The 13,202-nt window shown below is 41.1% G+C and overlaps 1 protein-coding gene across 1 annotated transcript in view; it reads left to right on the forward strand.

Moving 5' to 3' along the window:
• The first annotated feature begins 8,898 nt into the window (after positions 1-8,898).
• galnt12 (UDP-N-acetyl-alpha-D-galactosamine:polypeptide N-acetylgalactosaminyltransferase 12) overlaps positions 8,899-13,202 on the forward strand; it is a 46,993-nt gene continuing 42,689 nt past the window's right edge. The window contains exon 1 of the mRNA XM_059972541.1: positions 8,899-9,482. Coding sequence (XP_059828524.1) covers positions 9,103-9,482 — 380 coding nt within the window. The 5' untranslated portion in view covers positions 8,899-9,102. The remainder of the gene's footprint in view (positions 9,483-13,202) is intronic.

The raw sequence follows: 13,202 nt of genomic DNA on the forward strand, positions 1-13,202 counted from the left end.
CTTTCAAATTTTTGTGTGTTTCTATAAGATCCCCACTCATTCTTCTGAATTCCAGAGAGTATAGTCCCAGGGGACTCAACCTCTCTCTCCTCATAGGTTAATCCCTTCATCTCTGAAATCAACTTGGTGAACCGCCTCTGAACTGCCTCCAAAGCCAGTATATCCTTCCCCAAGTGTGGAGAACAGAACTGCACACAGTACTCCAGGTGCGACCTCACCAGTACCCAGTATAGTTGAGGCATGACCTCCCTGCTCTTGAATTCAATCCCTCTAGCAATGAAGGCAAACATTCTGTTTGCCTTCTTAATAACCTGTTGTACCTGCAAGCCAACATTTTACGATTCATTCACAAACACTTGTAAGTCCCTCTACACAACAGCATGCTGCAATCTTTCACCATTTAAATAATAATCTGCTCTTCTATTATTCTTTCCAAAGTGGATGATCTCGCATTTACCAACGTTGTATTCCATCTGCCAGACCTTGGCCCACTCCCTTAACCTATCTATATCCCTCTGCACTCTCCACATCTTCTGTACAATTTGCTTTTTCACTCAATTTAGTGTCATCAGCAAATTTTGCTACGCTACACTCAGTCCCTTCTTTCAAATTATCAATGTAAGTGGTAAACAGCTGTGGGCCCAACACCAATCCCTGCAGCACCCCACTCAACACTGACTGCCAACCGGAGAAACACCCATTTATACCAACTCTCTGCCTTCTATTGGTTAACCAATCCACAATCCATGCCAATACACTTTCTCCTACTTCATGCATCCGTATCTTATTTATAAGTCTCTTGTGCGGCACCTTATTGTACGCCTTCTGGAAATCCAAGTACACGACATCCACCTGTTCCCCTCTATCCACTGCACTCATTATGTTCTCAAAGAACTCCAGTAAGTTTGTCAAACAGGACCTGCCCTTTCTGAATCCATGCTGCATCTGTCTAATGGAACCACTTTCTAAAAGTTTCACTATTTCTTCTTTAATGACTACTTCAAGCATTTTCCCGACTACAGATGTTAAGCTAACTGGCCTATAGTTGCCCGTCTTTTGCCTACATCCTTTTTAAAAAAGTGGCGTGACATTTGCTGTCTTCCAATCTGCTGGGACCTGCCCTGAGTCTGGAGAATTTTGGTAAATGATTACCAAGGCGTCTACTATAACCTCCACCAGTTCCCTCAGCTCCCTGGGATGTATCCCATCAGGACCAGGGGACTTATTTACCTTCAGGCCCTCTAGTTTACTCATCACTATCTCTTTAGTGACAGTGATTTTATCGAGGTCCTCACCTCCCATTTTGTCCATAACATCATTCTTTGGCATATTAGATGTGTCCTCCACCATGAAGACCACCACAAAATAGTCGTTCAATGCCTCAGCCATTTCCTTATCACCCAGTATCAATTTCCCCTTCTCATCTTCCAAGGGACCTATGTTGACTTTAGCCACCCTCTTCCACTTTATATATTTATAAAAACTTTTGCTATTTGTTTTAATATTTTGTGTAATTTACTCTCATACTCTATGTTCCCTTTCCTTATTGCAGTATGTTCTACTTTTCATGTTATTTTTGTGGTAGTAGAGGGATTACGGTATCCAAAATATTTAAACAATAAAATGGTAACGTTATTCTCTTTAAGGTATTTTTATTTGGTCTGTCACTGATCTCCCAGTCTACATCATGGGCCTTGAACTTTATATGTTGATCAGCATTACAATTTCTCTGTTACGGTAACACTATATTCGGCATGCTGTTTTTTTCCTCTTTCTGTACTACCTTGATATGCTTCTGTGTGGAATGACCTTTCTCAATTGCATACAATTAAGAGCTTTTCTCTGTACCTCAGTTCATATGACAATAATACTACTTTTCATGTGACATGTGTATTAGAAACAATGACTAAACATTGTAAGATTTATTTGATCTGTTTCTTCTCATGATACAAGAAAATCCGTTTAATATTTTGAAAAATGATTGTTTTTGCATTAAGCAGTATCTGGATATATATTTGAACAAATACAAAAGAACAGAACACTATTTTAAAGCAGCAATAATCAGGTTCTGTCAAAAGTAATAAAAATGTAATATATCTTCATTCCTTTAAGGGTGAATTCACATGAAATCCCTGCCGATCAGTAAATGCTGCACAAATACATCACTAACTGAATTCCACTTAGGACTGCAGAACTTCCTATTAATTAGACCTGTGGTGCAGTCTTGATAATCCAGTATTTTACACACTTGAAGCCCAAACAAGTTAGAAAAAAACTGAAGAGGTGAATTATATGCCATCACCTTCAAGTGAGTTCAAAAACATTTAATTTGTGTTATCTTCAAGAAACCACCATGTTATTTAATTAATGTCAAATATATCATTGAAATCATTGAAAAGATGTAGATTGTTTTCTACTTCATTGCTTCTATTACACTGCAGGGTCTATCTACAGAAAAGTTCTGTATTGCCAGTAATAGTCATTAATATTAACCAGAGAGTATAAATATACTATTCCTTGAGGAAAATATAGTTTGCGTTGGCTTGGAATATGTATAAGGTTATGAAGACACACAAATTTTCATTTTTGTGTTAGATTAATCCATTCAAAATAAAAAAAGAAAAATGGGGTTATTTCTGGTAATCACAATGCCTATATGAGGGAGAAGTGAGAATGAGTGGGGTGGGAGGGGTCTTTGATGCTGCTGGCTGCTTTCCTGAGGCAGTGGGAATGTAGAACATGTCAATGAAGGGGATACTGGTTCTGTGGTTGACCCGCTGTGTTCATATACAACACACTTAAAATTCTTGCAGTTTTGGGCAGAGTTGTTGCCATACCAGGGTGTGATGCAGCCAAATATGTTGCAATTGTGGTGCATCTATAAAAGATCTATGAAGATCAATGGGGACATGCTGAATTTCTTTAGCATTCTGAGGAAGTAGAGGTGCTGGTGTGTTCTGTTGCTCGTAGTGTCCACTTGGTTTGGCCAGGACAAATATAGTATGAACAGCATTATGTTGTAAAATTTGTTGTTTTGTGGCAGCAGTAGATTGCCATACATAGTAATAAATACAATATAAATTACAATAAGTATATATAAAAAATTCAGTAAGTACTGGCTCTATTTACACCTAGGAGCTTGAAGCTCTCAACCATTTCCATCTCAACATCATTGATATAGACAGGGATACTGCTTCCTGAAATCAATGACAAGCTGATTTGTTTTGCTGACATTGAGGAAAAATTTGTCTTGACATCATGAAGGCTTTCTATTGCCTTCCTGTACTTCATATTTTGATTGTTTGAGATCCGGCCCACCACAGAGGTATTATCTGTGAACCTGTAGATGGAGTTAGAGCAGAATCAGGCCACACTGTTGTGAGTGCATGAATTAATGTGAAATTAAAAATACAAAGAATGCATAAGAAAATATATTAATTGGTTACTGAATAAGACCACCAGAAGTCAATTTCAAATGTGTAAGGAACCAAATGGTAGTCAAAGGAAAAATGAAAGTATTTTGGAGGCAAAAGGCTGCGTTGGTGTACTAAGTAAAATAAACCCACTTAGCGAAGGAAAAGATCTATGTCACAGTTCAAGAAATGTTGATTGAAGCAGATGGGAGTTTTACAGTTCTGTCACATCCATATGCAAATATATAACAGGCGAAGAAAACTCCATGAACTAAACTTTATTGGAGATATTTGAATCTCTGTGCCTGCGAGTAAATCATTTTCAGTCAGTCTTCGACTAATTCCATTTGCTTCATTTGATATAAGAAATGGCTGAGAGCACCAGAGACAGCAAAAACCATGGAGGCTGACAATACCCTGGCTGCACTACTGAAGAGCTGTGATTCAAAGCTAGCCATACCTCTAATAAAGCTGTTCAACTAAAGCACTGATATCCACCCAGCAACCTCCAAAATTGTTCAGATATTGTTCCGATTGAGTCCTTTAAAATAGGGAAAGTCACATGTCGCCAATTACTATCATTCCATTCTACTCCTAATCACAAACTGAGTGAAAGTGTTGTTGAAAATGCTAGCTAGTGCCACTGAATAAGCAACAGCTTCTCCAGTTTGGGTTTTGCTAGAACTATTTGGATCCAGCTCCCTAAACATGGATCCCACAGTGGAATTTCAGAAACAGTTTGAGAATGATAACCTATGATGTTAAGGCCAAACTTGTATGGTATTGAGGGGCCTCAGTGAACTGGGTGTTGAACACTGTTGGTTGAAGTCATACTGAGCTTAGAGGAAGACTGGTATTGTTGAAGAAGATCAATCATTCTCAACCTTGGACATTATTACAAGTGTCATATGGCCAATTAGCATTATGTGCTTCATAGTTGACCGTCCCTTTCTTTAAAAATCTGATGTGTGCTGATAATTAAACAACGTTCAATTTTACTTGAATTTCCTCCATTAGGAAAGCAATTTGTGGCTGTAAAAATTTCAGGCTGGGATTGATAATGGCAGGTAAGTGAAAAGTGATAGGCAATGAAGAATGACCATGAGAGCATCTAACCATCCATACTCTTCCGCCTCAACCCTATTACCATCACAGAATTTCTCCTTATCCACATTTTGGGGCACTGTCCAGAAACATAATTGGTGCAGCCACATAAATATTGGACCAGAGGGTACATATCTTCTTGTGAATGTCTCATATCCTGATACCCCAAAGCCTTTGGACCATCTACAAGATATGTCAAGAGTATGATTAAAATCTTTCCACTTTCTTGGAAGAGAGCAGCTTCAACTATAGCATTGAGAACAAAACCAGTAATTTGATTGGCACTGCATCCACCACCCGTAACATTCACTTCCTCCATCACTGGTGTCCTGTGTGCCATCTGTAACAGTCACTTGGGAACTCACTCAGATTTCTTCAACAGCATCACGCAAACATCTGAGGACAGAGAGGACAAGAGCTTCAGGTTCATCAGTACACCATCCTTTCCAGTTTACCGTCCAAAATATATACAATCATGCTGTAAATATATTTGTGTTTCTTCTTTTTAGCTCTGCTCAAAGTAAAAGTATGTGCTTGGGTTTCATCCAATATTGATGAAGGAGGGAAGGGCAGAGCTAGTGGAAAATCTTGTTGTAATTCTACAGTTTTTCTTAAATGTGAGAATGCTGCCAGAGGATTGGAAGATTGTAGAGGATGTACAATCCAAGTTGTCTATTGAAATTCAAGTAGACAAGAATTTCATTTTTCCGAGAGAATGTGGGAATGAATTGGCCTTCATTAAAAATGCAAACTGTGCCTTGAATACAAAAATTGTTAATGTTATGTATTCGTGAAATACCACTTTCCCACTCCAACACATAATGTTACTTCACAAGCAGATGCTGAGAGTAGAATTACCCTGGAAGAGATGATTGCACTTAGAACTGGTCCTGCAGATCCTGAGTAAGAACATTAGAACTCACCTAATAATTTTAATATATACTGTAAAATTGTTAAACCTCTTTGGGAGGTTTATGAGCTGCTGTGCTCATAAATATTCTTTCTCTTCCCTTAGGCAGTGCCTTATGTTTGACGATGACTTGCCTATACCACATTTCTGTTGTGACCAAGAGATCCTATGTGCAATCTGTGAACTCTACCATAGGTGGGGTAGGTCAAAACTGATGCCAAAAGTGGGTGAGTCATTTTGATTGTTGAATGCCATAGAGGATAGTTGACCAAAAGGAAGAGCTTCAACAGTTTAGAATTCAAATGGTTACTTCAAATTTAGCATTTAGAATGGTTAATTACATTAATGCAGAATATTCTTTGCTTTAGAACTGGTACAAACAGCACCATGATAAGGATGAAGGAAGAACAGATGTTAGAAATTGTATTGTGGAATGTGAGAAGAGGAACCTGGTATTGTTGCAATAGCAAACTCTTCAGTTTTGACTTAAATACATAGTGAAAATTAAAGATGTCAAGTAGACCAAAACAGTCATGTGGCCATCAGGAATATCCATATATGGTCAAATTCGTATCTGTTAATTGTCAATATTTCCTATCCCTGATTGTATATTGAAATCAGTATATTCTATCAATTGAAATGCTCGGAGAAGAACTCTCTCTCTGCATTTTTACATTCATCAAATGAAGGATTAGTATACTGAGTGGTGTTTGATTGAAACCATTGTCTTAAGGAGGATCAGCAGAAGCTGTCACAAATGCATGAACATAGAGGTGGATTGTTTGAATTGTTGCATACGTCCTTTGGCTGTGTTTAGACTCCTTTCCAAGAGTTCCTCTTAGCTTCTTCTGGATATCTTTTGCCTTTTGCAGTGCCAATGACTGAGGAACTTTTACGAGTCAGTGAAGATGCTGCAATTTTTGTAGGAGGCAATGTAAATAACCTTGAAGCTTGTCTTCTGTCCTAGAAATATCTCGCTGTGACAGAATTTGGGGTAGAGTACTTGTTTGTGAATATGTCAGCAAGTTGGAAGACATATGCCACCTACTGGAACTGATTTTTTTTACGTATTTAATTTTGAGATTTGAGCATCAAGGAAAGCTCTCTTCCCCGGAGGAACAGCATGACAGACAGCACTCCATACACACAGAAACACAAACATTTGTTCAGCTGAGTATATGCACTTCAATGTCTTCCCCATTATGTTCTCATATGGGTTGGCTTTATGGTGCTTTTCCTGCCATACAAGTTGGAATATTCCACAAACTGCCCCGATCAAACCCCGCACAAGACCCACACCCTGGCAGCAGTGAGCGGGGGGGGGGGGGGGGGAGGTGAGAGATCAATCAAATGCAGGCAGACAGTGCTGAACATCCACTTGCCCTCTGCTCACATCCTCATTGATATCAATCTTGCTCAAAGCTTTAATCAGCAAGAAATGGAGTCGATCATGGGCTCGCATCCAGTCTCCAGGCTTCCAGGCCACACGCTCTGCTCCAAACCACACCAAACTCTCCCGGAGACAGCAAAACGCCAGATTGTTCAATCAGCCCAAAAACATACCATTCGAATGTACTAAGTCACAATTTTCCAAATGCACACAGCTTCCCAGTGGAATCATATTTGAAAGAAATAAAATATGTAGGTTTGTGAACTGTCTGAAGGACATCACCATTGGTCGAGTTGTTCGCTGGCACCATCTTAGTAAATTTCAACCCTGGGAAAAATAATGTCTATCTACTCTATTAGTGCTCTCATAATGGGTTATAAAGCCCTGGCAGATTTCACCTCAGTCTGCACCACCCCAGAGATAACAACACAAGTTTGTCCAAACTCTCATTATAGAATGTGTTCTAATCCAGGTAAACCTCTTCTGCTTCCTCCCCAAAGCCTCAATGTCTTTCCTATCATGCGACCACCAGAACTGTATTAGTAAACCAGGCTGGTAGCTTTCATTTTTCGCAGTGAACATTAGTAAAGCTAGTCAGTGTTTTTGGTTTTGAAATTCCAATAGGTTAAATTTAATTTCCATAGTTGCAGTGGTGGTATTTGAACTGGGTCTCCAAAATATTCGATTTCTGGATTACTAGTTTGGCAATTTAACTGATGCACCATGCCCATATCTGTAACTATGATGATAATCAGAGCCCAAATGCTGGGGATGTTAGATTTGGAGGGAATATCGATAATGGCTCACTTATACTGTCAATGGATTTGGAGTTGTGTGTTTGCAGAGATAAGTTTTTCAGTGATTTTCTAATCCTTTGGGCTGCCTATTGCAAACAGTCTATTTCTAAAGCATACAAGGCAGGAATTACTATTATGTGGTAGACTATGATCTTGGTGCTAGGGGATTTAAAGAATCATAGAGTTGTACAACATTGAAACATGATCTTCAGCTCTTCGTACATGTCAACAAGTTGCTTAACTGAGTTAGTCCTGTTTTCCTGTGTTTAGCTGAAATCCTTTCTGACCATGTACCTGTTTCAAGGGTTTTTAAGTATTGTAATTATACCCGCCAACAGTTTCCTCTGGGGGGGGGCGGGTGTCACACTCCATACACCCACTATATACTGTATAAAAACGTTACTCCACAATTCCATTTTTTATCTTTCCTTTCTCACTTTCAACCTATGCCCTCTAATTTTAGACTCCCCTACCCTATAAAAAAAGACTGCGACCTCTCACCTTATCCACAGCCCTCATGATTTTAAGTATCTCTGTAAGACCAGCACTCAACCTCCTAAACACTGTTGAAAACCTTCCCAGCCTATTCAGCCTCTATTCTTGGTATCATTCTTGTGAATATTTTCTGTATCCTTTCCAGCTAAACTGCATCTTTCCTATGGCTGAGTAACGAGAATTGCACACAATACTCAGGAGTGTGGACTCGCCCATGACTTGTACAGTTGTTGAATGGCAAAGGTGCCAAGCAGGCTCTTCACCACTCTGTCTACCTGTGTCACCACCTTTAAAAAACGCAGAACTGATCCTTATGGCACATTTCGTTCATTCGTCCATCCATCGTGCAACGATGAGAACCACTCTACGTATCTGCGATTTGTAGTGGCTGGGCTGGTCTGTGGGTATGCAGATGGCTGGAGGGGCCAATTCCACAGTCATTTTTGGCAGTGTGGACAGAAGATGCCAACCACGTTGGGATGGGCGTCACAGGCCCGGGCTGCCACATGAGTTGGAAGAGCTGATGGAGCTTTTCTGTTAGTGCTGCACCACCTTCCTTGTAGGCAGCTGGTATTACGTCTGAAAAACAACCTTCCAAATCCATACTCAGCTCATTTTGTCTTCATTTGGTCAGCCCACCCTTGGATCCCATGCGGTCAAATCTTCCACACCAATCTATTATGCGAGAAATCGTCAAAAACGCCGATAACACCCATGACGATACAGTCCGCCAAACGCCCGTCTCCCTGACGACGACTCAACATTCGGCCGGCTCCTTGGCCGCGCCCACTGCGGGTGACGTCGGCGGCCGGGGTTGGTTCCGGAGTTGCTTGCTGGAGTTGGCGGCGGGACATGCGAGTGTGGCCGGTCGGTATCCCACTTTGGCCTGTTGCACCGCCACCCGCTGCAGTTCCCCCCGGATGGTAGTGGCCTGAAGCCCCAGCATTTGGCTCCAGAGCTCGGGGTCCGGGGCCGTTGCAGAGGGCGAGGGCGATGGTGCTGGGCCGGCGACGGCGCGCCAAGCCATTCCTGCTGATCTGCTTTGGAATGATCGTCGTGGGATTCGTGATTCTGAGCTGGAGCGGGCGGGACGACGAGAAGGACGGGGGCGCGGAGCGTCAAGCGCCCGCTGCGGCGGCGGGAGGAGGCGGTGACCACACCGACGATGAGTACGAGCAGTTGAGGAGACCCGTTTACGAGAAGCCACCGCTGGACGAGAACGCTCTGGGAGAACTGGGCAAAGCCGTTCGTCTGGACTTACAGGGGGAAGAGAAGAAGAAGGAGGAAGAGATGATCAACAAGCATCAGATCAACATATACGTGAGCGACAGGATCTCTCTGCGCCGCCGGCTGCCCGAGAGGTGGAACCCGCTGTGAGTAAGGACCAGCCTTCCCAGCAACTGGAGCCCACGGCTCCTCTCCCCTTCTCACTTGCAGCCCACAGTCCCTCTTCACTTCTCAGGTTAAGCCCCACCCTTCACCACAGCGTTTGTCCGATTTATAAAAAAACTGATGAGGACTTCTTATCAGTCCAAATGAATACCTTTGTTGTAGCAATTTAATGATTTTATGATTCACCTTTACTTTCCTGATAATCCACGTAGCAGTCTGCTGTCTTCGTATGCAAACTAATTGTAATTGGCTGCTTTCCAATAATATTAGTCATTTAGAAATAAGTTTTGTGCGTTTTTGGTGCCAACTGAGTGATAGTGGAGAAGTTGGGAAAGAATGTTTCCTGACAGTCTATAAACTCATCACCTGAATTAACAAGTTATTTCACTAGTATTATATGCAGTGGAAATCTTACGTGACCTTTCAGCTCTTAATTATCTCTGCAAGTGTCATCATAATTAGCAGTAGTAGTACTTTTGGTGCATTTGAAATGCATGATTATATTGCAAAAACTGGCCATTGTATGTTAGAGAATAAGGTGCTCCTATGCATTCTCTTGGCAGGTGGAGATGACAAATTAGGATTAGACGAAGATCATTTGGCCCTTCAAATCTGCTCCAACATTGATTAAGATTATGGCTAATCTGATTTTAATCTTATTTGCATATTATTGTCTATGCATAGAAATTTTTCACGTTGCTTAGCAAATATCTATTTGCATCTTGTGTAATAATATGCCAGGTTTGTTTCCATTATCCTTTGGGGGGGGGGGGGAGTGTTCCAAAGGAACATGGTCCTCCCAAGGACACACAGTACCAGAAGGAAACAAAATTGGCTCATCATTTTTTAAAAATTGGTAACACCTTTGTTTTTAAATTGTGAAGCTTTCTAGATCCTCCTCTAAGCGGAATTACCCTCTCACTGCCCACTATGTCAAGTCCATTCAAGATCTTAAATTCGAAACATGTGAGACTCCATTCTCTTTTGAACACCGGTGGATACAAACCTAGCCATTCCAGATGTTGGTCCTAGTAAATCTTTTCCAAACTACATTAATGTGCATCTGTAAATAGTGACACTGATATTGTGTCTGATATTCCAGATGTGCCATTGATGCCCATTGAACATGAAGTATGAGATTGCCACTTCGACATTCATGTCCCGCTCAACAAACAATGATCTGTTTGCTTTCCAAATAACTTGCAGTATCTGCATACTAGTCTTCAGTCAATCATGCACTAATACTCCAGGTCCTCTGCAGTCTTTCACCATTTAGGTAATGTACTTCCCTGCCAAAATGAACAATTTAATTTTCCAGCATTATGCTCCATTTGCTAAATGTTTTCCCATTCACACAGTGCATCTACATTGTATTTTTAATACCGTCTGGGTAGTCTCCAGCCCCTTGGTATGAACATTGAATTCTCCAACTTCTGGTAATTCCCTCCCTCTCCCTTCCCCCATCCCACTTTCACTCTGCCTCCTCTTCCAGCTGCCTATCACCTCTCTCAAGATTCTGCTTTCTTCTGCTACCCATAGTGCTTTCCCCTTACATTCCTTCTTCACCCCTCCGGCCTATCCCCTCCCTGCTTCCCCTCCTCTATCCCTTGATCTTTCTTCTGATTGGTTTTTCACCTGGCACATTCCACCATCCCCCCCACCTTTTTTGGAGGGCCCCTGCCCCCTCCTCCTTCAGTCCTGACGAAGGGTCTCGGCCTAAAACGTTGACTGCTCATTTCAATGGATGCTGCCCGACCTGCTGAGTTCATCCAGCTTGTTTGTATGTGTCGTATTTTTAATAGTCTGATGTAAATTGTTAAATTTGAGGCCCTTGTATTGATTTCTACAGTACATCATGCTCTCTCTTGTCAATTGGAAAACTACTGGATTTCTCCAAATTCCTTTACAAAATAGGAGGCTTTCGGTCCATTGAGTCTGTGCTAGTTCAGAGGACATCCTCATTCACCCACCAATTTTCTCTGTAACCTCTTCTATTCCTATCAATTTCCTTGGATGTTGCCACTTACTCACACATGAGGGGCAACAGGTAGTAAGTAAATCAAATTAGCATGTTACAGGAAGTGGGAATATTGTGGTCACAAGAAGAACATGCAAACTTCCTGCAGTCATTGCTGTTGGTCAGGATGACTCTGAATTACTGTAGTTGTGAGACAGCATCTATACTAGCTGTGTCTAGTTTGTGGGTATTTGGAGAATCATAGTCCGGTTTAATATCACTGTTATATGCTGTGAAATTTGTTGTTTTGCAGCAGCAGTACATTGTAATGCATAAAAAACTTTAAACTACTGTAAGAAACATATATGAAAGTTAAATAAGTAGTTCAAAAAGAAATGTTTTAAAAAGTGAGGTAGTGTTCATCGATACATTGTCCATTCAGAAATCTGATGGAGCAGGGGAAGCAACTGGAGGTGTTTGCAGGTTCCTGTACCACCTTGATGGTAGCATTGAAAAGAGAGCATGTTCTGCGTGATAGTGGATGGGGAGGGGCGTCCTTAATGATGGATGCTGTCTTTTTTTTTGAGGCATTACCGTTTGAAGGTGTCACTGATGCTGGGGAGGTTAGAGCCAATGATAGAGTTGTGTGAGTTTACAATTTGCTGCAGCTTTTTCTGGTCCTGTGCAGTGGCCCCTCCCTACCAAATGATGACGCAACCACAGTGGATTGCTCTCCACAGTTCATTTATAGAAATTTGCAAGAGTTTTTGGTGTCATACTGTCTACTCAAACTCTTAATGAAATATAGCTCCTGTCATGCCTTTTTTTGTAATTGCATCAATATGTTAGCCAAGGTTAGAACTTAAGCGATGTTGACACCCAGGAACCTGAAACTGCTGACTCCTTGATGTGGACAGGTGCATGTGTCCCCTTGACTTGCCCTTCCTGAAGTCCACAATCAATTCCTTAGACACTTCATAGATCGAGCTGGTGATCAGCTGCATGCATTGTCAGGAAATTTGGGATTAATTAGGAATTTTGTAGTACCTTAATTAAAAAGAATATGTTAGAAAGTAAAAGATGGCCATGTAGCAATATTGGTAAGTAATATAAAAACAAATGTAGTTATGTTTTCGGTGTAGGAAAAGAAGAAAAAAAGCCTAAAAGGAAGATTTCTCTGCAGAGGGTGAAGAGGTTTACAGGATTTTCTTTGGGAGAACGAGAGAAAAATAGCTTGGACGAACATTGGACTAGAAATGTTTTCTTTGCCACAAAGGAGACAGAAGAGGGATTTAGTTAAAGTGTTTCAATTGCTAGTTTACAGTAAATAGCAAGGGTCTGTTTCCCTTTACTAAAGAATTAAAAGGCAATGAATATTAAAGTAATTGGTTGAAGGATTACTGTGACAATCAGGAAATTTTGTTGTATCCTTAGAGTTGCAAGTGCCTGAAACTTAAGTGGTAGAGATGAAACCATTTTTGAAGGTGACTGGATGTATATTTGAAGACCTGTGTCTGGCAGGATTACAGATCATCATCATCATTATGTGCTGTGTCACATGAACCTGGTCTTTGACCTTGATTGTCCCTGCCACATTGTTCTGCAGAAGTGATTTGCCATTGCCTTCTTCTGGGCAATGTCTTTACAAGATGGGTGACTCCAGCCGTTATCAATACTCTTCAGAGATTGTTCGTCTGGCATCAGTGGTCCCATAATCAGGACTTCTAATATGCACCAGCTGCTC

Source organism: Hypanus sabinus, chromosome 6 (genome assembly GCF_030144855.1).
Source record: "Hypanus sabinus isolate sHypSab1 chromosome 6, sHypSab1.hap1, whole genome shotgun sequence".
NCBI lineage: Eukaryota > Metazoa > Chordata > Chondrichthyes > Myliobatiformes > Dasyatidae > Hypanus > Hypanus sabinus.